The 25034-nt window shown below is 55.4% G+C and overlaps 6 protein-coding genes across 6 annotated transcripts; 4 read left to right on the forward strand and 2 right to left on the reverse strand.

Moving 5' to 3' along the window:
• Nucleotides 1-1316: 1316 nt before the first annotated feature.
• On the forward strand, nt 1317-3928 carry PUNSTDRAFT_110422 (uncharacterized protein; the record flags this gene model as incomplete). The annotated part of the gene is made up of 4 exons (XM_007379166.1): nt 1317-2193; nt 2248-2430; nt 2486-2676; nt 2735-3928. 4 exons carry the CDS (start codon nt 1317-1319, stop codon nt 3926-3928), a joined length of 2445 nt encoding a protein of 814 aa, XP_007379228.1.
• A 2125-nt stretch (nt 3929-6053) lies between these two features.
• Nucleotides 6054-8405, forward strand: PUNSTDRAFT_49130 (uncharacterized protein). The gene is made up of 8 exons (XM_007379167.1): nt 6054-6361; nt 6521-6581; nt 6637-6778; nt 6832-7209; nt 7264-7478; nt 7532-7728; nt 7779-7863; nt 7923-8405. Exons 1-8 carry the CDS (start codon nt 6185-6187, stop codon nt 8219-8221), a joined length of 1554 nt encoding a protein of 517 aa, XP_007379229.1. The 5' UTR covers nt 6054-6184; the 3' UTR covers nt 8222-8405.
• A 172-nt stretch (nt 8406-8577) lies between these two features.
• On the reverse strand, nt 8578-9568 carry PUNSTDRAFT_129949 (uncharacterized protein; the record flags this gene model as incomplete). The annotated part of the gene is made up of 2 exons (XM_007379168.1): nt 8578-9040; nt 9105-9568. The coding sequence occupies 2 exons, from the start codon at nt 9566-9568 to the stop codon at nt 8578-8580; spliced, it is 927 nt and encodes a 308-aa protein (XP_007379230.1).
• Nucleotides 9569-10674: 1106 nt separating this feature from the next.
• PUNSTDRAFT_140631 (ARM repeat-containing protein) lies at nt 10675-13287 on the reverse strand (the record flags this gene model as incomplete). The annotated part of the gene is made up of 12 exons (XM_007379169.1): nt 10675-10705; nt 10762-10859; nt 10913-10988; nt 11038-11212; nt 11268-11391; nt 11439-11508; nt 11558-11604; nt 11652-11814; nt 11872-11952; nt 12013-12206; nt 12273-12905; nt 12964-13287. 12 exons carry the CDS (start codon nt 13285-13287, stop codon nt 10675-10677), a joined length of 2016 nt encoding a protein of 671 aa, XP_007379231.1.
• Nucleotides 13288-16361: 3074 nt separating this feature from the next.
• PUNSTDRAFT_140632 (uncharacterized protein) lies at nt 16362-21768 on the forward strand (the record flags this gene model as incomplete). Its single annotated transcript, XM_007379170.1, has 18 exons — nt 16362-16905; nt 16959-17038; nt 17093-17671; nt 17724-17951; nt 18004-18306; nt 18365-18457; nt 18504-18618; nt 19033-19278; nt 19365-19491; nt 19541-19671; nt 19724-19854; nt 19910-20200; nt 20253-21044; nt 21100-21205; nt 21255-21407; nt 21477-21529; nt 21604-21628; nt 21683-21768. The coding sequence occupies 13 exons, from the start codon at nt 16362-16364 to the stop codon at nt 20745-20747; spliced, it is 3363 nt and encodes a 1120-aa protein (XP_007379232.1). The 3' UTR covers nt 20748-21044; nt 21100-21205; nt 21255-21407; nt 21477-21529; nt 21604-21628; nt 21683-21768.
• Nucleotides 21769-22499: 731 nt separating this feature from the next.
• Nucleotides 22500-24901, forward strand: PUNSTDRAFT_140634 (Pkinase-domain-containing protein). The gene is made up of 7 exons (XM_007379171.1): nt 22500-22663; nt 22715-22856; nt 22906-23348; nt 23402-23809; nt 23856-23905; nt 23954-24508; nt 24563-24901. Exons 1-7 carry the CDS (start codon nt 22561-22563, stop codon nt 24824-24826), a joined length of 1965 nt encoding a protein of 654 aa, XP_007379233.1. The 5' UTR covers nt 22500-22560; the 3' UTR covers nt 24827-24901.
• The last annotated feature ends 133 nt before the right edge of the window (nt 24902-25034 follow it).

Genomic DNA, 25034 nt, shown 5'->3' on the forward strand with positions numbered 1-25034 from the left:
GCAGAGCTACAGACTCGTTCCCAAATAGACCCACGAGTTGCGTGATGGTGCAGAGATCACGAGAACCTACTTACCCAGGTCGCGTCAGAGAAGTCGTGCCCGGCCAACCCTCTCAAGTTCGATCATTCCAACGAGAGAACCTGGGTCAGAGTTTGGATGCGACACGTCAATGGATCGTCATGCAGAATCGATGCCGGTCTGTGGAACGTTCGAGGTGAACCTAGGGGAATAAACATAAGGCCAAAGCGGATACTGGTTTATGTACCTTGTTCCAAAGAATCATCGGCAGGGATGCCAACGGGTCGGAGCGCGCACAGGGTATGCGAATCGGCGGATTCGGACATGCCTGGTGGGAACACGGTAACGCTGCGAGGGTCCCATGTATGTATCCGCATTTTGGGAATCCTTTCCGGGCTGTCCCGCATGTTGTGACGTGAATGATGACCTGCTGTTGCGCATGGAGATGTTCGGGGTCGGTGCTTAAGTAGGAGGCGTGACATATGAGGGCCGGTGGGCACGGAGGTGCTTGGTGGGTAACGGCAAAGCACAATGGCCAAGAATATCCCCAGATTAGCGAATTGGCCGAGAAGGCAGAGAAGGCAGGGCCAGGGGAGGGATCATGTCAAAAAGACGGCCAGGAGGGATCAAAGTTTGGAGATCAGGACGTCGCATTGGCGAGGTTGTTCGCCATCAGCGGCACATGTCGCGACGAGGCAGATTGACCGGCGCGGTATGCGGGCGTATGGGCGAGTGACTGATCGACTTGGTGGTGAGACAAAGCGGTGGCCGGGAAGAGTGCGGGAGGGAAAGCCGAGGGGGAACCGGCCAGATTAGGCAGGTAGCGGGTCGCACGCTCATTGTTCGACGGTCCGTACGCGATAAGATTGACTCAGCCGGCGAGAGAAAGATGGGATCGGGACGGGAATTTGCAAGAGTGGAGCGTCGGCCTGTCTAGAAGGGACTTCGCAGCCTCGCATGTTCTGCGATACCAAGGGAATCGCCCGTATCAGCCGTCAGCCGAAAGTTTTCGTCCCGTTATCAGCACGCCGCCCTGCCATCCCGGCCCTCCCCACCCTGCCCGCTGTGGCGCACACCTCCTCCTCGCTGTTGCCGACGACGACGGCCACGACCTCCACGACGCTCCCCGCTCTGTGAGCAACGCCCACGACCATCACGTTGCCTGACGTCACCGAGCGCCTCATCCCCGCCTGAGACTCAGACCACAGTCTCACTTCCCCACGTCTATACCCCAGGTTGCCCTCCTCCCCAGCATTCGCATCCGACCCCCCGGGCGTCCGAGTCCCCTCGTCATTCTAATGGTCTACACTGCCCCCACTGCCAACCTAGAGGAGCCCGCGGCACCCGTCCGCCAGGGTCACAGGCGGACGCGCTCTTCGGGTCACCCTACGTTCCCCTCCGGTTCCTTCAGCCCCTCATCGAGTCCTGGTCCCTTTGGCTCGCTCGGCGTCCTGCCTCGCCGGAAGACGACGGGGAAGAAGGCGTTCTTCCTCAACGACGAGTCGCCCGAGGAGCAGGATGACCCGATGATCCCGGCTCCTTCGCCCGTCCCCGCGCACGCGCACCTGGGTCTGCACATCAACACTACGGCGCTCTCGCCTTTCCCGAACGGCGGTTCGCCCCGCATCCCGTTCCCGCGCGCCAGCTCCTCGGGCCCGCCCTCACCGTCGGTCATGCCGTCCTCGCCGCGTCCTCAGATCCAGCGGACGCCGTCGAGCCCGGTCGTGTTGTCCAACGGAAAGCCGCTCAAGTCGTCGCTCAAGTCGTCCTCGTCCGTGCCTCACATCCCGGACGAGCTGATGCCGAACCACCACAGCTTTCACCTGCGCACCAAATCCGAACCGGCCACGCCGTCGGTCAAGTCGGTTCACTTTGCGGAAGAAGAAGACGGTGGGCTCGAGAAGGTCAGGGTCTACAACCGGCAAGGCCGGCCTGCGAACCTGCTGGTGAAAACGGGCGAGGACACCGAGACGGAAACGGAAGCCGAGTTCCCTTTCCCGAGCCTCGCGCGCGGGAACGCAACGGTCGGCGGAAGCGACGCGCAGGCGACGTTCGAGCTCGAAGACTCGCACACGGGCAAGACGAGCGCCATCCCGCAGACGGAGCCGGACGCATACGCCAACGTCTACCTGGAATCCATGAGCCTGCCGAAGACGCGGCCGGTGGCCATCCGAGGTAGGCACCGAGCGGCCGTGCGCATCTTATCTGACTGACGATGGCAATCGACAGGGTCCGTGCTCGTCCGCAACGTGGCGTTCGAGAAGCACGTCGTCGTCCGCTTCACGCTCGACGACTGGCAGACGACCTCCGAGGTCACTTGCCACCACGTCGTGTCGCTCCCCGGCTTGCCCCCTCCGTTCCCGAGGGCGCGCACCGCAGGAGATGCGGTCCACGAAGTCGCCAATTCCAGTGGTTCGTTCTTCACGTACCGCGCTGTGCCCCCATATCATTCTCACGCGAGCTACAGGCGACGACAATGCACCGCGATGGGACCGTTTCTCGTTCCAGATCCGCTTGGAAGACTACGAGCACAAGCTATCGGATCGCGTCATGTGGCTCGTCGTCAGATACAGCTCACCGGGCGTCGGGGAGTGGTGGGACAACAACCACGGAGGAAACTACCGAGTTGGCTTCAGGAAGGCGGTCGCGACCAGCTCGGTAAGCGCTCATCGTTGTACGACGATGGCCTCACGTTGATCGCAAATACCTTCTCCAGCCCGTCACCCCAGTCACCAGTCAGCAAAGGACCTTCACGGCTCCAAGCACTCTTCGTACCACGCCCATGAGCGGGTCTGCTGTGGCTTCGCCGCTGGCCATGGTCACAGGCCCGATGTCGCCGCCGATCGCCTCATCGTCGATGCCCATCCCGATGCCATCGACCGCTGCTCCAGTACATCGGCCGTCTGCGATCGCATTCGGGGCATCACCCCCTACGTCTTTTATTGCTTCGACCGTACCTGCATCTCCTTCGGAATCTGCGAACGGCGTGCCCTTCCCGACGGCATACCCCTCACCGCCCAACAGTGCGCTCCCGTCTCCGGAGACGGCACCCATGCCTCTGCCGGAACAAAAGGCGCCACACTCTTGGTCCGCTACGGAAACGTTGCTCACATCTCGTCCGTCCCTGAGGCCGGCAAGCATGCAACGTTCGAATTCCTCGCCGCCATTGTATCATCCTGCGGCGCCAGTGCTCAAGATTGGGTCGAAGCTCAGCTTGAAGAATTACGCGGCTCCAAAAATCGATTCTGCTGTTAGCCTTCCTGCCCATGGTCATTCCTCGAGCGCCACGGACCTTGCCTCCCAGTTGAAGCGGGTCATCATAGGAGGGCAACCAGCTTCCGTACCGGCGGCACCAACGTCCTCGACGCCGGTGGTGCGGGTGACTGGCGTTAAGAACCGGACCGACTCGCTGGAATCAGCCAACGAAACGCCGGCGATGACCATGAGCCCGTCCAGTTCGCGCTCCGCCTCACTCGACAGCGTGTCTTCATCGTCTTCCGCGACTACCACGCCGTCCATGCTCCGTGCTCTCCCCTTGGCGACACTCGGCGCTCCTCGCGCTTCCTCTCCGCTCACCTCGCCAAGGTCATCTCCTGGAATATCGCCTAGCTCATCGTTCACGCACCTCGCCAGGGCCGCGAGTCCGTCTGGTAGCCCGCGTCGAGGCTCGCCCCAGCTTGGATTCTCGCAGTTGCCCAGGACCGCCGGTGGCGGACGTGTGGACTCGAGCGACCCGACCTACGCGGCGTTCGTCAAGCAATGGTGCTTTGCGCAGAGCCCGGTGCCCAGTCCTACTGTTGGCCCGGTTGAGTCAGCGGACAAGACTGCCCCCAAGGAGGAAAACTCGTGGCTGGGTGCTGGCAGCTACAACGTTGGTGCCACGGTGAACTGGGAGGCCGGTAGGGCATGAACCTCCTTTCCCAGCACCGACATCGCCATGGTGTGTTGGTATGCAGGTTTTCATAGGCTGCATCGCTGACGACATAGGTTCATTCAGATTAGTTTCGGTCCTTCGTCGGATCACGACGCTCCACCTAAAACCGGCCGCGACCTGCCATAACATCATCGACACGACACTATATGAATTCGCAATGACATCGACACGAAATATCATGGTCGCAATATTTATACTGTGCGCATACGCGAATCCTCCGCTACGGAGACTCGTTGTATGCGCCTTTGGGTGCTCTGCGCGCCAAGACAAGCCGCCCGCGACCGCACCTCGCGTGGCGCATCTACTTATCCCTATCTCGTTATCCGCCGGCCCGGTCCGCTCTCTACACTATCGCTCTCCCTGTCGTTTACAACGTCTGTACACCATCTTCCTTCTACAGCGTTCAACACCAATTATACATGGGCCGGTCCGACACCTCCCTCATCTACTCGCGCAATGCACTCTACAAAACTGGTGCAGTCACCTCTGTGCCACCCCTTCGCAAGTTGGCTTTTTTCTCAACCACGTTTCGAATACCCCCGTGCACCTTTCTCGCCCCACCTCATACACGGGTTTCTTCTCGTCTTTCCTTTATCTACAAAATGTACAACAGTAACGCCATACCATCGCCAACTTACATCTCTCGCCCATCTCTTTTCCATACCCCCTGGACTGCGTCCCGCGGCTGACAGACAGCCTTTGTCACCTACCCCATTACTCCATCTCCCGCATTGGCTCATCCGTGGTAGCGTGTACTATAGTGTATATAGATAGCTGTGGGATGCTCGGACAATCCGTCTTCTTTCCTTCTCTTGATCGCACGTCTCCCTGTACATACACTGTCTCAATGCATCCATTTGAGTCTGGATACCATGTTATAAGCTTGTATCGAGGGATGGCGCGGCTAGCCGGTGACTATGAAAGACAAGACGATACGAGGTCAAATTGCGTCGACCGGGCTGTTGCCGAACCCCGCAATAGAACATCTTGACGGGTGATTCCCGATGGGGGGTCTCCAGAAAAAGGTTGATAAGAGAATCCGACCAGGGCCGAAGGTGCGGGGTGTGGGTTAAAGCAGGACAAAGCGCGCCAGGATGGAAGCCCATGGATGGCCGACGGAGCACTAGGGCTGGTTCCTCAGGGCGGTGGCGCGTTCGTTGATATCGGCGTTCGGGTCGGTAAGAATGCACAACGTTCGATGCTCATGCCAGATTGGCGATTGCAAGTATATGTGTACAAACCCGATGCAGGAGGAAGCCAGGCGAACATAAGATAGCGCCCTGGTGAGATCTCTTCGCTTTTGCGGGTAGTACCGAGAGAATGCGAGCAACTCTGAACGTCGAGAGCTGGAGAGGCACGGATCGTCTTCGTCAGGGCTGAACGTGTCTGATGCCAGCAATAGAGTTCGACTTCGTGCCGAGCTAGAGAACCTTTAAGCTCATCGGGTCCATGCGTGCTAGTTGTTTCGCGGACAGGCCGAACCCGACATGCGGGAGGCACGCGAGCGCGAGATGCGTATTACAACCGTCTTCGTCGCCAGGGTGCAGGTCGAACATTCTACACGGCGACTGGTATTCTGGAGTGCAGGGTTGTCTCGAAGGCGAAAGGGTCGGGGGCGGGACTGGAGGCCGACACCCCGTCGGCGCCGCTTGTACTCTACATGCGAGTTACGGCGGATGTGTCGTTGGTATGTTCGAGTTGGACCTGTGCTCGACAGTCAGTTACAGCCCGCTCCTCTGCCTCCACCTCTGCAGCCCGTGTCCGGGTCCCGCGATGCCGGTGCCGAGCGACGAGGGTGTATATCGAGCGCGCCGCGCTGTTGGACACGGCCTGCTTCCCGAACGGTACATAGTGGGAATAGATGCAAGCTGTCGGCGATGTTTCAAACCATCGTCCAGGTTGCTTTCTGCCGCCACCATGGCCATCCCCGACGACCTGTCCGTCGCTGCGACCGACGACGATCAGCGGTGCGGAGCAGGCGACAGGGGCGCGGGGTCTGCTCGCCGTCCGTTCGAGTTGCCGACGTGCCGTGATGCTTGTCAATGTGACCGATGACCGGACTGACATCCGTGCTTGCCCTGCGTTCGTCAACTTTCGTCCCGTTTCCTCTCGTCGTCGGCGTAGCCAGCGAGCTCTCTAACAGACCGTAGCCTCCAGCTCCGGCTGCTGATCTCCCGTCCCCACTATCTCTCTACCTCTTCATCGTAATTTACCGGAGCGACCGCCTTCGCTATGCTCTCGCGCGCCTTCCTTGCCGCCTTCCTGCCTCTGCTGGTCGTCGCCCAGGATGGATCCATCAGCGGGCCCACCAGCAGTTCCCAAGCTGCTGGGTACTCCTGCGACACGTCCAAGTGCAAGCTACCAGACTGTAACTGTGCCAGCACCAGTCCGCCTGGCGGTTTGTCACCCGTGAGTTACGTTTCCGTTGCATGAGTTCCGCGCGATTTCGCACGAGTTGCCGCTGCTCGTCGTTGGCGCACTCGCTGGGGTGATTCACCGGATGAGGCTTGCTTTTTATTCATTCAGAATCCTGTCGCGATACCTCCGATGCTGACGGCTTCGAAATAGTCCCAGGTCCCTCAGTTCGTCGTATTCACTGCCGATGATGCGGTCCAGTCGTATACTATCGGTATGTCGCTGTACTTCGGGCCGAGATACATCGATGACAATGACGCCGGCGGCAGACGCGGTGAATCAGTTCCTGGCCCACCGCAAGAACCCGAATGGATGCACACCCAAGATGACCTACTTCACGTCGCTCAACTACACGAACTATACCCTCGTCACGGATTGGTTCGTCGCCGGGAACGAGATAGCTGATCATACGTCAGTCCCATCTCGTGGAGCATCTTTTCTTCGCTATGCTCACGGGGACGTAGTATGACACATGTTGGAACGCCACCTTCGGACGAGATCAACGGCAACCTGGTTGCGCTGAATGCGCTTGCCGGTATCCCTCTCAACTCGATTCAGGGATTCCGTGCTCCGTATCTGAACTACTCGGTCGACACCCTCAAGCTCCTGGCTCAAGCGGATTTTACCTACGATTCATCCGCGTCGGCATCCATACCGGTTACTGATGACGGCACGGACGCTTTCTGGCCTTATACGCTCGACTACGGCATGGCGAACGATTGCCTGAGCGTCGATGGGATCTGCAAAGGCGAGCCCAAGCTGCCTGGCTTCTGGGAAATTCCTATGTATGCCTTCTTCGACAACCTTGGCGTTAATGGCCCTCACTTGATGGACCCTTGGCTGTCAGTATTCCCCTCCTACTTGGCTTGGTGTTGTCGAGGCTTATGATCATTCAGGGACGCCGCCAACGGTGGTTCGAGCGTCAACGATACCGCGACGTTCGAGTACATGAAGAACACCTTCACCGCTCATTACACTAGCAATCGGCAGCCCATCGGCCTTTACACGCACCCTATCCATGTTTCACTTTCTTACCCAGGCTCTACCGCATCCAACTCGACTATCAAGATGATCAACGCCTTCCTTGACTGGGCGCAGGAGCAGGACAACGGCATGTACCTTACTCTTGTGCACTCCTGGCCTCGTGTTAAACACCTCCTGCAGTGTGGATTGTGTCCAACGAGCAACTTCTGGCTTGGGTGAAGAACCCCGTACCCGTCGACCAGCTCGATCAGGTTGACGCCCTCAAGTGCTCGACACCCGATGTTGATGCATCGGAGAAGATCTGCAACGGTATCCCGCAGAACGAGGCCGGTCTACTGTCTCACTGCGCGTTCTCAGACTTCCCATTCTACACCTGCGTGAGTACTGTGGTCCGTGCTTCATGTTCTGTTTGCTTAAGGCATGACAGTACGGTTGCCCGGAAGTTCCGCCTTCACCTTCAGACCCCAACCCCCCTCAGCAGGTTCCCGATGGCGAACAAGCGCGCTTTAGACGTGAGTGTGATTCGTTTGCTACAGCCGACGTCATTGCTCAGCAGTACGGTTGCGCACAGTCCCATCAAACTGCTCCACGCCCTTCTGGGACCCGATCGACGGCAAGTGCATCTGCAACTCCTCGACGTGCTCCTTTACGGACGCCTCCCGTCCCATCGGCCCCAACGGCGCTAACCTTACCGGTGGCGGATCCGGTGGAACCTTTGGAAGTAGCGAATCGGCGAGCGCTACGGCTACTTACGTCCCGTTTAACGGCAGTGGCGCAGTTCCTTCCATGAGCCTTCCGACCGGCATATGGGCTGCGGCCCTTGTGGGCTTGATCGGTGCCGTATATGGTGCTGTGGGCGTCATGGTCTGACATAAACCTGCGCAAACGCCCAGCATGTTATCTCTCATTTATCGGACCTTGGACTTGGATAGGAATCGCACTTTAGTTAATTTTGCCTAGGCGTTCACTGTCCCTCACGCGCAAACCACTTTGCACCACTCCTCGCATGATCGTAGTACCTTACGCCGTGATAATAGCAGCATATCTTTCATGTCTTGATTCATGTCTGGAAAAGCGCTACATTCTACAATCATACATGACAGAATAAACGACGGTCAACATCACGTTTGAGGTAACGTACACACGACCATTCGCATATGGTAACAATCACAAAAGGCCTGGAACACGGGTACGCATCATACGGATAGGGACGAAGAGTTCGCGTATCAAGCCAGGAAGGGGGAAAGAGGCTGAGGGGAACGTGGACGGCCAGTGTCAGAGGCTTTACGAACGGGAAGGCAACCCTCTAGTGATGCTCCGTTTCCGGCGAGGCAGACTGGCTCCAGTTGCCGTCGTAAGGGGTGGGCGTATGAGGACATGAAAGACGTCGGGATCTGCGTGACTGGGGTATCGATGGGAGTGGTGACTTCGAAGGGTGTCCAAGAGTGGCATGCTGCATCACTGCTCCCCACAACGGGTTCATCATCGTTGACGTTGAAGGACGATATCGGCGCAGGGAACACCGAGACGGGCTCGACGATGAGACGCGCAGCAGGAAACGGAGGAGCAGATGCGTTCTTGTTATGGGCGTGAAGTGGGAAGGCTAGTAGAGTGTTCATGCTGCTATGCGCCTGGAGAGCTGGGGTAGTTAACGAAGAAATGGTGTCGACGACATCATAGAGAATCGCTCTGAGAGTATGGATACGACGTTCATTAGCAAGACGCAGCTAAATTGCGGACAAAAACCGCTTACGAATTGACCGCGGTCGTCAACGCGTGAACAGTGGACATATGCCGCCGTACGTCCTCTCGATAGCGAGAGATCTCGTTCTCGGTAAAGAGACCCCAACCGATCTTCCGCCACGACTCCATCCACCCGTTATGCGGGCTTCGTCGTTTCAATTTCTTTTGGAACTCCAACACACGGGCACCGATGTCGTGCACGGTGCGGCGGCATTCTCGTGTGAAACCCTCAACGTGCTGCTGTCGGAAGGGGAGACCCGCACCGGGTCGGGCGTGGTGAGAGACACGCGCTCGCTCAAGCAAGTGCTCGAGATGGACCAAGCAATCGTGGAAACAGTCCAGTTCCATGATCAGCGCCTGATAAGCCGTTGACGCGCCGGTCGAGCTCGACAGAGCCTGAACCACGCGCGTGAGCAGGCCACAGACGGTCGCGATGTCACCGAACGCGCCGAAGGAGAATGCCACGAGAGGCATGCCGGGCGTGCATGGCAGGATGCTATGCGTCGAGCTGCCTGTTGGACCATTTATGAGCGGTTTCGAGCCCGAATTGCGAGGCCACGTACCCTCCACAGCACGAGGCTTCCGTGTCAGCGCCCGCAACCGCAGCGCAATGATGCATCCAGTGAGCGAGTGAGAATATCAAGGAGATAAGAGGATGCTATTCCAACTCTACCTGTTCAGGCCGAGCAACGTTTGCCTGCGCAGCTGCACTGGTGCAAGCCATGGTGCTAGCTGATAAGTACGCTATACGGATCAGGGGCTGTAGCCGAACGACAGCAACCTCCGCTGGTTGCTTCAGTGCTCCTCAAGAAGGTGGGCGATGCTCCATTGAGGATACGCAGGATCAGGCCTAGGAGAAGCGAGAGAGCTCTGAAGATTATCCAAAACCACCGCATGTACAGTACATGCTGAAACCCGAGCGCAAGATTAAACAGGAAAAGTGTTCGTTGTCGTTGTCACTCGCAGCCGCGCTGTGATTTGAGAGACGAACACTCACAAGAGCTAGAGTGACGCACGTGTATCTACTGGTCGCGCGGTCGATCTCCAAAATCTTCATGCAGTATCCTTTCTATCACTGGATTCCTCTCGATTATGAATATCATTAAATGAAAAGGCACGAGGTACAGTAGCTAATTGCAATAGATCGACCAAATCCGGCGCGGATACGTATACGTACATGCTACCGATAATTCGCGAGTGATATTTCTTGCGAGTTGTGACTGCGATAAAAGAGGGGCTGCATGCAATACTGAGACGACGAATGACCGAAGCTGATAAAGCGATAAAATATTTGAGGGCATGCCTCAGGAACGTCCCGGGCATTGATGCAGCAATCCGAGGTGAACGTTTGACGAGCGAAAGCCAATGCAAAGTAGCATGCACCAAATGAGGTGCAGCAGTCCGAGAAATATTGATGGCGCAGAGAGATCGGGACCAGAGGATATTGAAGCCGTTGTTTCTTGAAAAAAGGGTGTGTTATATATTCGCTGCCGCAGGTTTGAAGATGAAGACGTCGTTAAATTCCTGTGGGCGCGTGCGGTTGTAATCGAATACGATCGGCTTGCAGGTGTTCAGCAAACTTAGTAGCCATAATACGCTCGCATACGATCACTGTGGGTGGAGTCATGAACGGACAAATTCGGATAACGGCCAAAAACAGAGCTCACAACAGCCATATGACTTTCGAGCCAGTCTTGCACCCCCGTAAAGTCACGATGTGCCCGCGGATGGACTCGTACAGGATATTGCGCTGTTCCTTGTCAACCTGAAGGGTATGCCATTTAAACACACTGCATCGCTTCGAGGTACAAAACATACGTTCGGTAGCACATTGGCAATGAGCTGGCTTCCCGTCACAGATAAGGCGAGATCGACGATCATCGCGCGTCGCGCACTGTGCCTTTCATCAATGACGTCGCGTAGCAGGGGCAAGTAAGCGTTACCCCTTCGCCGGATCTGCCATTCGTTGTACAATGCGATCAAGGGCATCCTTGCCGCCTTCTTTCAGAGCTTTGTTCACAGATTTTGCTCCTTGCTCGTGGGTCGCATACTCAAGAAGCCCTGCAAGTAGATGTTCGATGGTCATAGTACGGTGCTTGGGTGAGCCATGCTCCAGTACTGCGCCATGTGACGTCAGTTTGCCAATGTAGCTGCAGTAGACTCGGAGACGAACTGTGCTGGATGCAGTATGAGCCCCATTGGTTCTTCGCCACCTGGGCGAATACCACCGGACCTTTGTTCAGCAGTTCGTCTACTATACTGCTTTTCGCTGACTCCTCGAGATTTTCAAACGCGTGCTGTATCAAGTTAGAGCGTCGTTTTCCAGAAAACAACTAGGACGAACTTGAACAACAAGAGAACCAGTCTCGTGACAGGCAAGTGCCGCCCATTGACCTTGCAAAGATTTATGGACGCTACGTGATCGGTCAGTGCTGTTGGTCGTGGCGGAAGGTGAGCACATACTAAGCAAAGATGGGGGGCGCCGGCGATGACCATGTCAGTTCCATGATCTTGTAGGGATGTCAACAGCTGGCTGCAAGATAGATGAGGAACATACTTTGCTCCAGACATGGGACGCGTGCTTGTTAACGAGTGTCTGCGCGGGATCCCCGAGCAAGAGCTCAGATACAATAAGGAACCTAATGTCTTCTTCGCAGTCCAGAGCCTTCTGAAGGACATGACAGCCGTAGCAATTCGTGGCAAGCTCCACCACGCGGCCCCTTTCGACGAATTTAGATCAGATATCGGCAAGCAAGTCTCAGACCGAGACTCAGTACCTCATGCAAGATGCAATCTTCCTTCGTTCATCAGCCGTCGTGGCAGCCTCCAAGCATCGCTGAACCGCCCAGTTACCAAACCTATGAGCATAGCAAACACTGCTCAGCGTCAACTGAGTTTTGAATGGTAGTAGATCGTACCGATGAGCCATCATCTCATATCCCCTAGTGCAGATGGCGTCAACGATCTTGTGACGTTCTTCGAGATTGGCAACTTTGAGTTTCTGCTGGAGGAAGATCGAAGCTTGCTGGTCCGATGATTTGATGATCCGCGTAACGAACAGATGGTATGGCGGCGACGACGAAGGATGAAGCAAGGAGAGGAAATTTATTGGCTGCAAGCATTCAAGTTGCTCGGGGCGATGCTCACAAACAAATGACGAAGGAGACGGTGGACTCACGTCATTGTTTGATGCTGCAATGGGGATTGCAGCCCTGGTGTCGCTTTGGTATAGCATCTCGAACGACGCACGGCCAGAGTGTGCATCACGACCAGTCATCTGCGCAACACCCGGCGCATCAGGGGTCGATGGGTCGAGCCATTCAGATGCTATAGACGACTGGGAATACCACGGTAGATCCACACGCCGAGAAGGCGGATTAAAGGCCTGAGGAACGGGTGGTGTACTAGAAGGGAACGGCTGGCGCTTGAGTGACGGGGAGATTCTATCGGCAGTAGTGTCGTAGAAGGCGATATGATCAGAGCGTGGAGAACCAGAAAACACATCCACGACGTGCGATTGCCTATGAAAGTTGTTATGCGGCGAAGAAGGCGGCATGTCGTATAAACGCGGAGACTCGCTGTCCCCAAACAAAGGATGACCGGTCAGGACAGATGGCCCGAAGTCATGAGCAAAACCCGTTTTGATGTTGGGTGGAGTGCGAGCAGGAGAAAGGTCCACCGGGGTCAGCAGCGCCGATGTCTGTGACATCGGAGATACATCTGGAGACAGCCCACAGTCCAGAGAAAGAGCTGCAGGCTGGGGCGGTGGCGGCGAGTTTAGATTCAGGGTTCGAAACAATTGTTCGACGTGCTACAGCAGCGCGTAAGTTCGTGGTGCATATATGCATCATGATGGAGCCTGAACTGACCGCATCTGGGAACCCTTGACGCGGCCTGCTTCTTCCGTCGCCGATGGCGCCGATTGGGCTGGAAACACCAGTGTTCATCGCGTCCGCGCCTCCGAAGACATCCGACAGGCGATCGTTGCCGGAGGCGATCAGCGGGTGAAAACCCAGGCCCTCCACGCGCTGCGGAAAACCTATGGCCTCGTCATGCGAGCGAGGAAAACCGGTGGCCCAGGATTCATCCAGTTCAGAGCGAGCTGTCTGCTGCTTTGGCGCCCACATCGACGCGCCGAGGTTATTAGAGGGAGTGGAGGCTTTGAAAGGATCGAATGGATGCTGGGACGCCATGACAGGGACAGAAACCGAGGGGACGATCCGGGGGATGGTGGTGGTCGAAGCCAGGGAGAAAATCCGGCGGGCCAGGTTTTTCTGTGCGGCGCAACTCGTCACAGAAGGAGTCGTGACATTCGAGGTTCGTGTCGCAACGGCGGCACCTGCTTCGCCCAATATGGCAACGACATGACCGGATTGGGATCGTCCAGGCTTCGCCCTCGGCGGCGTAGCTCGCAAGCGTCGACGACGATCCACTTTGATGAGAGAAGCGTGTCGTATAGACCTGCAGAGTCTAAGACCTTGCCGGAAGCGCGGTGGCAAGCGCAGATCGCACCCCACGGCCTATTATTAGTCTTGGTTCGTAACCATCCTGTTTCAGGTGCAGCGAACGCCAGCTGCAGGGTGTCACGGTCAGCGCGGCCAAGAGCGATCCTATTTTCCGTGCATGGAGCTTGGCCGACCGGTGCACACGTGAGGATAGTTCAATCATGGATGGCGAAGCAGGTTCGTAACGTGAGACCTTGACAGTGGAAATGCAACAAGTGCAAGAGTCGACCTGAAAAGAGGTTGCGCGGGACAGGCATGGACAGGTGATATCTGAATTTCCAGTCCATCAACGATCCAACCTGGGACCGGATATGTGCGATCTGTGGCTAACTGGGCGGCGAGGGAGTGCGGTCAGCATTCACGCAAATGATATATCTAGGTAAACCTCACCATTGCCTGGATCGGCGTTGATTGGCTTGAGAGGCAAGCGGCTTTCGCAGGCCTGACTTGTTGCAAGTCACCGGCACGGATCGCAGTGAGGTTGAGATGTCCACATAGCAGAATCATCGCGCTTGGGGTTTCCAAGGGACTTGCTAAGCTCAACCCCAGCTACCTAACCACAACTGTAAGATTCTCTGCCGTGCGATCAACTCCGGGAGAAATCTAACCCACGGTATCGCGGAAGAGCTGGAGCTGAGATGATCTTCCCGTAGGTATCCGGCGCAACGACGCTCCCCGTCACGTAAAAATGGGAGATGCGACATTTGTGTGCATGCCGGTAACGTTGGGAAGGGCTCGCACCTATGACAACGGCGCATGGTCAGTACAACCTAAGTCCCCAAGTCGGAGAAACAGCAAATGACCCTTTTCTTTAACTGCACAAGGCCGCTATCATGATACGATGGGGCGTTTTGAACGGATTACTTAGCGTTGTGAGATCATCGGAGATACGCTGTTTGACGAAGGCAAAATCCATAGGCGCAGCGATCCTGCAGCTACGAGCCGGGCAGTCGGGTCAACAGTTTGCTGCCATACATTGACGACATGAATGCAGAAGCACACATCCAAGATAAACTCACCAAACTCGAGCTTGGAGCCCCGCGAACTGCGGGTTCCGTTCCAGAGGCGGGACTTGCAGCAACTGTTTTGCAGGTTTGAAAGACACCACTCTATTGCGGGCAGCATGGGTGGCTTCGCCATCCCGCCCGGTCGTCATGCAGTTCTGAGACGGTGCACATACGGCTTGCCGTAATTATAACGTAACTTCACAGGATCGTTGCAACATGTCGATAAGCTTTTCCACTGAGGGAGCTGTTTTGAAGGCCGGGTAAGCTCAATGTGACCTGTCCACCATAATCTCGAGGGACTCTGGACGAGTTGCAAATCCTGTAGCTCCGACACATGCAAGCAGTGCTGACGGCGAGCTATCGCTAACGTGCCCGGGTGCTTTGAGCCCAGACGATGCGTTGCGAAAGCGTCCACGCTAGAGGTCGTTACCCTTCTGCGCCTGCCTTGACGTGAGAAACATACTTCGGGAAGACGGACAACGGGACGAGGTGTCAGCGAATGGCGTCTGCAGAAAGGAATACTTTCCACCTTCATCTCAGGACCTTCCACGGCAGATTGATGACAATGAAGCACCCTATTTTACGTTTGACCTTTATGAAAGGTCAGTAATTAACGGCACCGCACGTTCGTATTGACCGAATCGGACAATCAACTTCGCGAGCTTGATCTGAGCCGAAAGCGCCCCCCCCCGCGCGCGCCGGTTACGCTCCTGCAATACATAGGTCGCGATGCGGGTTCTCAATGCGAAGCCATTATTCGGGGTATGGTTCTATCATTGGTGCCGCCGAGGACAGCGAACGGCGCTGATGCACATGGACAGTCGTTCGCCATGTTCACCGCCGGTGGCCCCACGAACAGTCTTCGGCGAGAGATCCCAGTGAGCGAATGATCCAGACTTGGACGAAGCGACGACGGCGATCAAGGCGGAGAAGAAGAAAAGTTCCAGAGTGGGAATGAACTGACCCGCCAGGTACCGCGTGAGATCGGGATCGGAAGGAGACAGAAGGCGGGGTCGATCACTGGTCGTTCATAGTGGCATGCGATCTCTGAGATATGCATATGAGATGCGAGGAGCGCGCATCTTGAGGCCGTACATGCGACAACACGCGCGCGGGGGAACATGCCAGTCGTGCTTGGCGGGCGGCCATTGCGGGGCTCAATCCAAGAGCTCTGTGGGAGATTCGGGTCGTTTACGTCACCATGGCTGACCTCTCCCGCACCATTGAGTCCTGGCCGGACCCGCGAAATCCGGGGTCTGGTGAACGGACCTGTCATGGGCATTGAGCGCTGGGACCTAGTACCAACTGTGCGACGTGAAGACCTAGTCGTGAAGACGGCCAATGGGATCCGCACCGCAAGAGCAAACATCGGGCCGGTGGTGGATGGGCTGCAGCGGTTCGACGCCGGGATGGCGAGGCGGATCCGTGCTGTAGCGCCTTGTAGCGCCGCCTCACAGGCGCCCGTTCTCTTGTTCAGGAGTTGCCTCTCTGGGTGGCCGGAGTCAAGCGCGCGAATGCCGAGGAGGCGGCGATTGTCCCACGATCAGCTCGGCTCCTGGCTCGGCTACGCGGGCGGATGCATCGTAGACGGTGTCTTTAGGTAAGGGACGTGGAGTTGACCGCAGACATGCCTGGGTGCGCATCTCCGCCTTCTCTGGCCATTCATCGAGAATCGCAAACGTCTTTGAACGGTTATAAGACGCCAAGGGCCGCATCTTGCTGCCCCTCCCGCACCCCTCCGCCACCTCTCGAAGCATGAACGCTCTGCGACCAACCTCCGCGTCGATCATTCCTCGCTTTCCACTCGAGATCCTCGAAAACATCGCGGTACATATCGTCTTTGACGACCCTCATGGCCACCCTGCCGGGCTCGTACCGTTACTCTGCACATGCAAAGCCGTCTATGGGCTGCTCTCATATTCGACCAACAATACCCTTTGTGCTCGTGTGTTCAAGGGCATGTTCGACTTCCGTGCAGCTCGAAGACGCGTTGGACGTATAACACACATGTCGTCCAATCTAGCGGCCCAACTTAAGCTGCAATGTGAGACGTTACGTCGCATCCGTGCCCGGGATCTGTCCTCTCCCTCCTTGGTTGACGATTTCTGGGTGGCGTTCGTGATGATGTCCGAGAACGACGGTCGGAACAGAATTCAGCTCGAGAAGGCGGGACTTCCCGAGCTCCTTGAAATCTGGGTCCGGCAGGGTCTGTGGGAGAGGAATCGGCGAGATGAATGGCCGGCAGATGACGCTGTGAGGTCACTTGGTCTCTGGCTACTATGGTTTATGACTGACGAAGGTACGTCCCCGCTTGCCACTCGCCGTACTACTCCGACTGATCGTCCAATGTAGCCAAACTCTCCGTGGAATCACCACAAAGAAGGGCGGAAATCATGAGCGCTGTCAGGCCTTACGTGCTTCTTCCATGCCGCGTAGGTCCAACAACACGCGTCGATCCGCGCCGCTCATACGACACATCGATATAGTATCCCGCCTTTCTGGTCCCTGATAACCACTTCAATGTACCCCTGGATTGGGACGATGAAACGGGCCCCGAACGTCCGCCTCACTCGATGATCTCCGGGCATGGGCCTTGGCCCGTGTACCGCGATCCTGAAACTACGGGCACGATGATCTGGCATTACGGCAGGCAACTGCACGTTGTCACGCCTTTAATCACACTTGCCGCAGAATTAGTCTTCTTCAGCCGAAGAGAAGTGGATCCTATCGGGATCCCCCCCAACATTCCTCGAAATCGGGCTGAAGCCGTCGCGTTGGGACGCCAGGAGCCCAGTCCGACCCTTGAGGATATCATCGAGTTCCGGAATAAGCACACTGTTATTCTGCCGCGCGCTACTTGGAACTGGGAGGAGAGCCTCACCGCAGAAGAGCTGGCCGCGGAAAATGAGTGTCGGCTGGGCCAAAACCTCAAGTCCTTGAGCTCAAAATGGGACGATGATTGGGCCAGATGGACCTGTTGCTGGAATGCATGGGAAGGGCAGATGTTGAAATCGCCCGTGTTCACTCCAGGAAGCCTACGCGGCCTATGGCAAGGTAGAATGCTGGTGCGTCGTGTGTCATTCCCAACATAACGTTTTCTGAATGACCTCGTTGTAGTATCCGGCGGAGATGCAGTACCGCAGTCTCATCGTTTCCCCTCATGTTCCGCAGGGTTTCGGCGAGATGTCACCATTTGTGACGAACGCGCCGCTATATATGAGGCTTCGCGAACACCATTGCATCAGTCCCGCCCAAACCGCCGCGCTGGGAGGCGACGGCCAGGGATTCGACGACGGTGTACTCAACGGATGGCTGCCTAACGGCGTTCGACTGCGCGAATACGATGTGAGCGCTCATGTGTTTTCTAATATATCTATTCACCGATAGTGGCGAATAGGACAAGCTCTTCATTCATGACCCCGATTCGGACTCGCCGGCAATATACGACACCTATGACCCGGATAAACCTAGCTCGCATAAACCTGAAACGTGTGCACGATGTCAACAAAGGTTACATGCATTGACCCAGGAATCGCGCGAGCGGGTTACGGAGGAGTTAGCAGTGGCATCGGAGAGTCCGGACGGAAACGACTTCGATCTGGATGAGCTCTTCTCCGACCTCGAGGAGGAAGATTTCCGAGGCACGGACTTCGTTGACGACAGATGCCGTGGCATCCAGGACTTCGTGATCACGGGCGAGGTGTGCTCTGCATATTGCTGTCCTACTTTCTTCTTGGGGTTTATTTGCATTTGAACAGACGGACGACAGGCATGGCCGTGCCTGGGGCCATTACGTTATGTACGGTCGCATCCGCCATTGGGACGGCATGATTTGCATTGTCAGACAACCGGTAAGGATCCTTTCTCTGTAGGAAGCTCATGCTGATTTAACCACAGCGCGACCCTCGCTTGGGCCGGCTGATCTTCCGCGGTTATCTTGTTGGCGGTCAGAATTTTGTCGGGTTTTGGCGCCTGCGAACGGACGCGGGCCCTGGTGCCATACCATGGGAGGGTGCCTTCACAATGTCGCTTCGAGCGGACTGAAACTGCACAACCACCCTGATGTATACATGATTTAGGTGCTGACTAGGCTGTGCCTTGTTCAACATACAGACAATTAGGACGGATATCATTTTCTTGGATCAAGGACTAGGGTACATCATTTATGTCAAGTTGTATCATTACCACTACCGCCTAGTACATTGCTGTGTATTGTCGTTAGTTGCACGCTCGCACACGTTGACCCACCCGGGATAAGCCTTGTCCCGTACGCGTGGCCCTTCATGCAGAAGTCCTTCCACCAGGCTTTTAGCAGGTGCCAGTACCATGAATTAGATTAGATCTACTCCAGCAGATTTCTGTTTCCTACAGCGACATCAGGCTTCCGGATATCGACAATACAACCTAGTACTGATGCATCTCGTAGCTGCCCAGTCGTCGGCTCTACCACCGCACGGGAGGATGACGAAACTCGTGGTGTCCAAGTTATTCGACCCGGAGACGGAACAGTTCATCACCAATCGTATAATCACTGTATCTGAAGACAGCGGCTTAGTCCTAGACGTGACACCCTTCTCTTCAGAAGATGTGCACTCTGTTCTCGTGGACTCAAGGACCGTGGACTTGCGAGGCTTGACGGTGCTCCCGGGACTAGTTGATACGCACGTTCACTGTGAGTGATCAGCACACTTTGCTGACATCGAATGACGCGGAGACTGCAACATATCCCGTGGCCAACCCTATCCTTACCTGCGATAGTTTTCTTGCACCCGTACTCGGAAGTATCATGGGAGGATCAGCTCACGAAGGAGAGCCTGGCTGAACGCACTGTGCGTGCCACCGTGCACGCCAGATCCACCGTAATGGCTGGTTTTACCGCTGTTAGGTGAGCGTGTATGCTGACGATGTACTGCTTAGTTTTAGCTTGCCAACAGAGATTTGGGAACGGAAGGCGCAGAAGATGCCGATATTTCACTGAGGAAATGCCTATCGGGCCCTAGTCCATTGATTGCAGGACCTAGATACTTCTGCGCAAATCGTGCAATCGTCCCCACTGGCGCTTACGGTACGCTCAGATGCAGAAGGGTTATTCACGCTATGAACCTAATCTCCATCAGGCCCTAAGAGCTTGATACGCCCGAACCAAGACGGCATTGACGGAATCACGGGTGCTGAAGTTGCCGATGGTGTGGTCGAATGTACCAAGGCGGTGAGAAGACAAATCGGCGCTGGTGCTGATTGGATTAAAGTAAGCTGGTGCCAAAATGTCCAGTTCAGTGAGACTAATCATACACCCGGTGAAGATCTACGCAGATTACCGCTTCCGGTCTCGCTTGGGCGTCGGCGTGTCGAACAAGGCTTCGCGGGCCTCCATCGCAACATTTACTCGTCAGGAGCTAGAGGCGATGGTGAAGACTTCTGAGCAGTATGGCGTGAAAGTTGCGGCTCACTCGACAGAACGACTCAGCATGCAACTGCTTCGTCACATTGGTGTCCACTCCATCGAGCACGGATACAACATAGGAAGTGGATTGACCAGTGCAGCCTTGAAGGATGAACTTCGTCTATTCGCGCAATCCAAGACGTTCTGGGTAGTGCGTGGCCACAGCGTCCCACCTTGCATGTTAGGTTAACCCAGTGCTTCAGCCTACTCTAGCAGCCTATTATACTCTAGGACAAGACGGAGGGCAATGGGAGGCGGCAACGGCTACATTCAAAGCTGCCCTAGAAGTTGGCATGGATAATATTGCGTGCGGTGGCGATACGGGCGTCTTCTCGCACGGGGACAACTCCTTCGAGTTGAAACTGATGGTACGGCTCGGTGCACCCGTACCGAAAGTTCTTAGGTGGGCAACACTCGGCGGATGGCGTCTTGTGCGCAGTGCCGCCTGGGAAGGTACATCAGGGATGGAACGGTTAGCGAGGATTGAAGAATTGAACGAGGATTTGAGGATTGTCGGTGATAACGAAGTCCCATTCGGTATGGTGAGGAAAGGATTCGCAGCAGATATCATCGCGGTTCACGGAGACGTCGAGGCGGATTTCGAAAAGACGATCTCAAAGGAGAGCGTAAGGTTCGTGATGAAAGGGGGCAAAATCCTCAAAAAAGACGGGCTTGAAACGTTCGGTTGCGCCGCATAAAAGTACAAGTCATCTCAGGCCATCTCAGGCGCCACATCTAGTATTCGGTATATGTGTATCGCGGAGTCATCACGACACCGCAGTGACATGATATCCGCTGCTCTCCAAACAATGCATAGGGATCGCGCATAGGTCATGGCATACTACAGAGTACAATAAGGGACAATGTCAAGGACGTACGTACAAAACCGATTACAAGAAATCATAAGCCAGCCGCCGATGCGCCAGCAACTTATGAACGCTCGCCACGAAGACGACGTGCCAGAGCAAGATCCTTGGGTTGGATGGTCACGCGCTCTGGGTTGTTCGTTAAGTCCTTTGCTATCGTCATCAATGCCAACGCGCGACGTACTAGCGTGGATGGCAGCCAGGTTCGTATCCTCGAACAGTGATACGAGGTAGGCCTCGGCTGCCTCCTGGAGGGCCATGACGGCCGACGATTGGAAGCGGAGATCAGTCTGTTGACAGGTATGAGAAGAACTCTGATGGATAAAGGAGACAGCAAACCTTGAAGTCTTGAGCGATTTCACGAACCAGGCGCTGGAAAGGGAGCTTGCGAATGAGCAGCTCGGTGGATTTCTGGTACCGCCGGATCTCTCGGAGAGCAACGGTACCAGGGCGGAAGCGATGAGGCTTCTTCACGCCACCGGTGGCTGCGGCCTGCCAGGGCAAGGGGTTATCAGTCATTTGCACAGCCTCATAGCGACTTGCACGATGAAGACGACTTACAGCGGCGGTCTTACGAGCGGCCTTCGTGGCAAGCTGCTTGCGAGGTGCCTTGCCTGTGGAAGAGATGTAAGGTTAGTCTCTCTCTACGAGGGTGAGCCTACAATCGCCGTGAGCGCATATGACTTACCTCCAGTGGACTTGCGAGCGGTTTGCTGTGGAAAGGTAGCTTAGATTGATATATAAGGCACCGAATCGTCGATGTATACCTTGGTACGAGCCATTATGGGTCACAAGATGTATCGAGCGGGAAAAGCTGGGGGAAGTCGACGAGGAGGCGACGAGGAGCGGGTGATGGTTCGTTGACAACGCGGAGCTCCACTAGAGAATGGAGTATGATTCATCACACATGCCGTTCCCACGCACGGAGCAGTCGATTTGAAGCGACAAAGACGCGGAAGATTCAGAAATATTGCGATTTTTCTTCGATTTTCTCCTTCCGCGGTTTCTTCAACCCTCCTCCTAGATTCAACTGCCATCATCGGTCCATATCACTGCGGAGGGGCAATTGAATTAATTTCATAGCTTGAAAGCAAGAGCGGCCCTCTACAGGAATTCTGGCTCTTCGACCGAGACACACCGCGCCAGCGGCGCCACACACCGCACCTGCCTCGAATTTACGCGCCTCGTCTGACTACCGGGCCTATCCCATTATGCACACCAGTGATTATCTGTACATGACTCCAAGCTTTCTTTGGAGGCACGGTTAAGACATTTTGACCGATCTGCTTTCTGAAACATGCTAAGAATGTTGTCCACAGATGGGTGGACGTTACGAAAGCTCCCTGGGTCAATCTCAGAGCCAGATCTAGAGCTCGGATTCTGCTTTTATATTCGGGAAACAGCTCCAGAGATCCGCACACACAGTCTGAGTGGAGAAACGGTCAAGGCTGAACCAGCAGTGACTCATTGCTCAAACCGAGCCTCATTATGAGGCCTTAGCCCAGTTTGCTGACCGTCAATCACGTGACGTCATCTCACCCTGATCGAAGATCCGACTCGAGGCAGTTCCTGCGCCTCCTCGACCCCGCACCTCCTTGGTCGCAACATAGCTCACACCAGTTCAGCCACGTCTATAGTCATTGCAATGGCAGATGATGTTGGGATAAAGCATACCTTTCCCCCGTCGAGACTCGGCGAGTATACTGTCCTAGGCGACATAGCGGAGGGGACGTTCGCTAAAGTGAAAAGTGCGTACGGCATGTACTCATCTGTACACTGTGTAATTTAATGCTCCCTAGTGGCTGTTCATACCGTCACGGGCCATAAAGTCGCCATGAAATTTATCCCGAAGCAAGTTATCCATGCGACGAGGACAAAGACGAGGGTGCAGAGGGAGGTGGAATACATGCGTGCCCTCAGACACCCGCATATCATCAAATTGTGAGATTTCGGCCTCCTGTCCGGTTCCTTGACTTACGAGATCTCCCAGGTACGAAGTCATCTCGACCCCAACGGACATCATCATCGTCCTCGAATATGCTGGCGGTGAACTGTTCAACTACATCGTGGCTCACGGGCGTATGCCCGAACCTCAAGCTCGTCGATTCTTCCAACAACTCACATCTGGTATTGAATATTCCCATCGGTTGAAGATTGTCCATCGTGACCTCAAGCCCGAGAATGTCCTCCTCGACGACGGACTCAACGTTAAGATCGCTGATTTTGGCCTCAGCAATCAAATCCAAGACGGAGACTTCCTCAAGACGAGCTGTGGAAGTCCGAATTATGCGGCGCCCGAAGTCATCCGCGGAGGACTCTACACGGGGCCAGAGATTGATGTATGGAGTGGTGGGGTCATCTTATATGTGATGCTCTGTGGTCGTTTGCCGTTTGAGGACGACGACGTACAAGCTTTGTTTACGAAGATCAGTCGTATGTGATTTCGTATCCGCACCGCGAATGACTGACCGAACTTAGATTGGCAGAGGGCGTATATCATATGCCCAATTATTTGTCGTCCGACGCGCGCAACCTGATAGCTGCCATGCTGGAGGTGGATCCTGTCAAACGCATCACTATTCCTGAAATCATTCAACATCCTTTCTATACGAAGGACTTGCCCCGTTACCTTACACCATTACCACCTCCGCCTGGTCCAGTCCTCCCTACGCTTTCGTCGCTTGTTCAGCCTCCTACGAAGGCCCTCGACTTCGAGATTATCGAGGGCCTCGGCAGGATCGAGGAGGATGTAGTGGATGATCTCGCAAATCGCTTGGAGGGCATCGACAAAGACGATGTTTGGGACTGCCTCAGACGGGACGATGGTGTGCAGGGCAATGCGGTCAAGGTCGCCTATATACTTCTCAGGGACAAGAAAAGGCTCGGAAGAGACTGTAAGTGCAAAACATATCCCGATGTCCTGTGCTGACCACGATTCAGTGGCGGAGTTCGAGGAAGCGGAACGCGATGCGCAGTTGGAGGCAATGGATGTACGCTAATATCTTCGGCATTTTGTCCGTCGCTCATCACGTTCGTAGCCGCGATATGCCATCTCGCCGGGCGCGATATCACCATTAGGTGGTACGGACTTGCAAGAGAATCCATTTGATACAGAATTCCAGGATACATATGACGAGGAGGAGACCGACACCGACGATGCTCTTGATTTCTCCACTCCAGATGAGGAGTCTGCAGAAGTTAACAACTTTGCAGTACTGAACTCGTCCTTGCCGGAACAGCTACCGGAACAGCATCACCTTGCCTCGTATGTTTCGGCTCGGCGTTCAGGTGCTCCACGGGAACGCGAGAAAAAGCAGCATCGAACGAAGTGGCACTTCGGCATTCGTAGTCGGAGTCCCCCAATGGAGGTCATGCTAGAGATCTACAGAACGCTGAAAGCGTTAGGGATGGAATGGAAAGAAAAGAAGGATCTCGGAGGACTCGGTGGTGTTGTCAATGGAAAGGTACGGGACAAGGACGGCAAGAGGAAGCTAGAACGTGCATATGACTATGATGGCGGTGGATTCGTGGACTTGAAGAAGGCAGCAAGTATCTATTTTGTGGAGACACGAGCACGCATACAAGATGTTGTTGTAAGTTGCGGAACATTCATGTCCCCTGACCCTGTGCTAATTCAGGCTCCCTAGGTTCTGATGAATATACAGTTGTATATGGTAGATTCCATCAACTATCTCGTGGATTTTCACCACAAGAAATCATACCGGGCCTCTACGGAGCCAGACGCGGGGAAATTCGACATGGCCATGCCAGACACGATTTCGGAAGCAGGGTCTGAATCGGGACACGCTGATCGGCATGTCAACGTCGGAGAGGACGAGATTGTTTCCCCATATATCTTCATGGACCTAGCATGCAAGCTCATCCTCGAGCTCGCGGGCGGAGGAGAGTAACCGCGTTCATGCTGGGACAGTATGTATTCGTGTTTGCTTATCCGTGGTGTTGTGTATCATTTAAATGTATTGTCTTAGTGCCATCATGCTACCGCTGTACATTATATGCATCATTCACATTGCTTTCTCATGTACATGTTGTGCAGCAACACGATTCGGAAGCAGCAGCAGTGCGCTCATGGTCACGGTCATGTGACTCGTGTCCGCG

This window comes from Punctularia strigosozonata (genome assembly GCF_000264995.1).
Source record: "Punctularia strigosozonata HHB-11173 SS5 unplaced genomic scaffold PUNSTscaffold_1, whole genome shotgun sequence".
NCBI classification, from domain to species: Eukaryota; Fungi; Basidiomycota; class Agaricomycetes; order Corticiales; family Punctulariaceae; genus Punctularia; species Punctularia strigosozonata.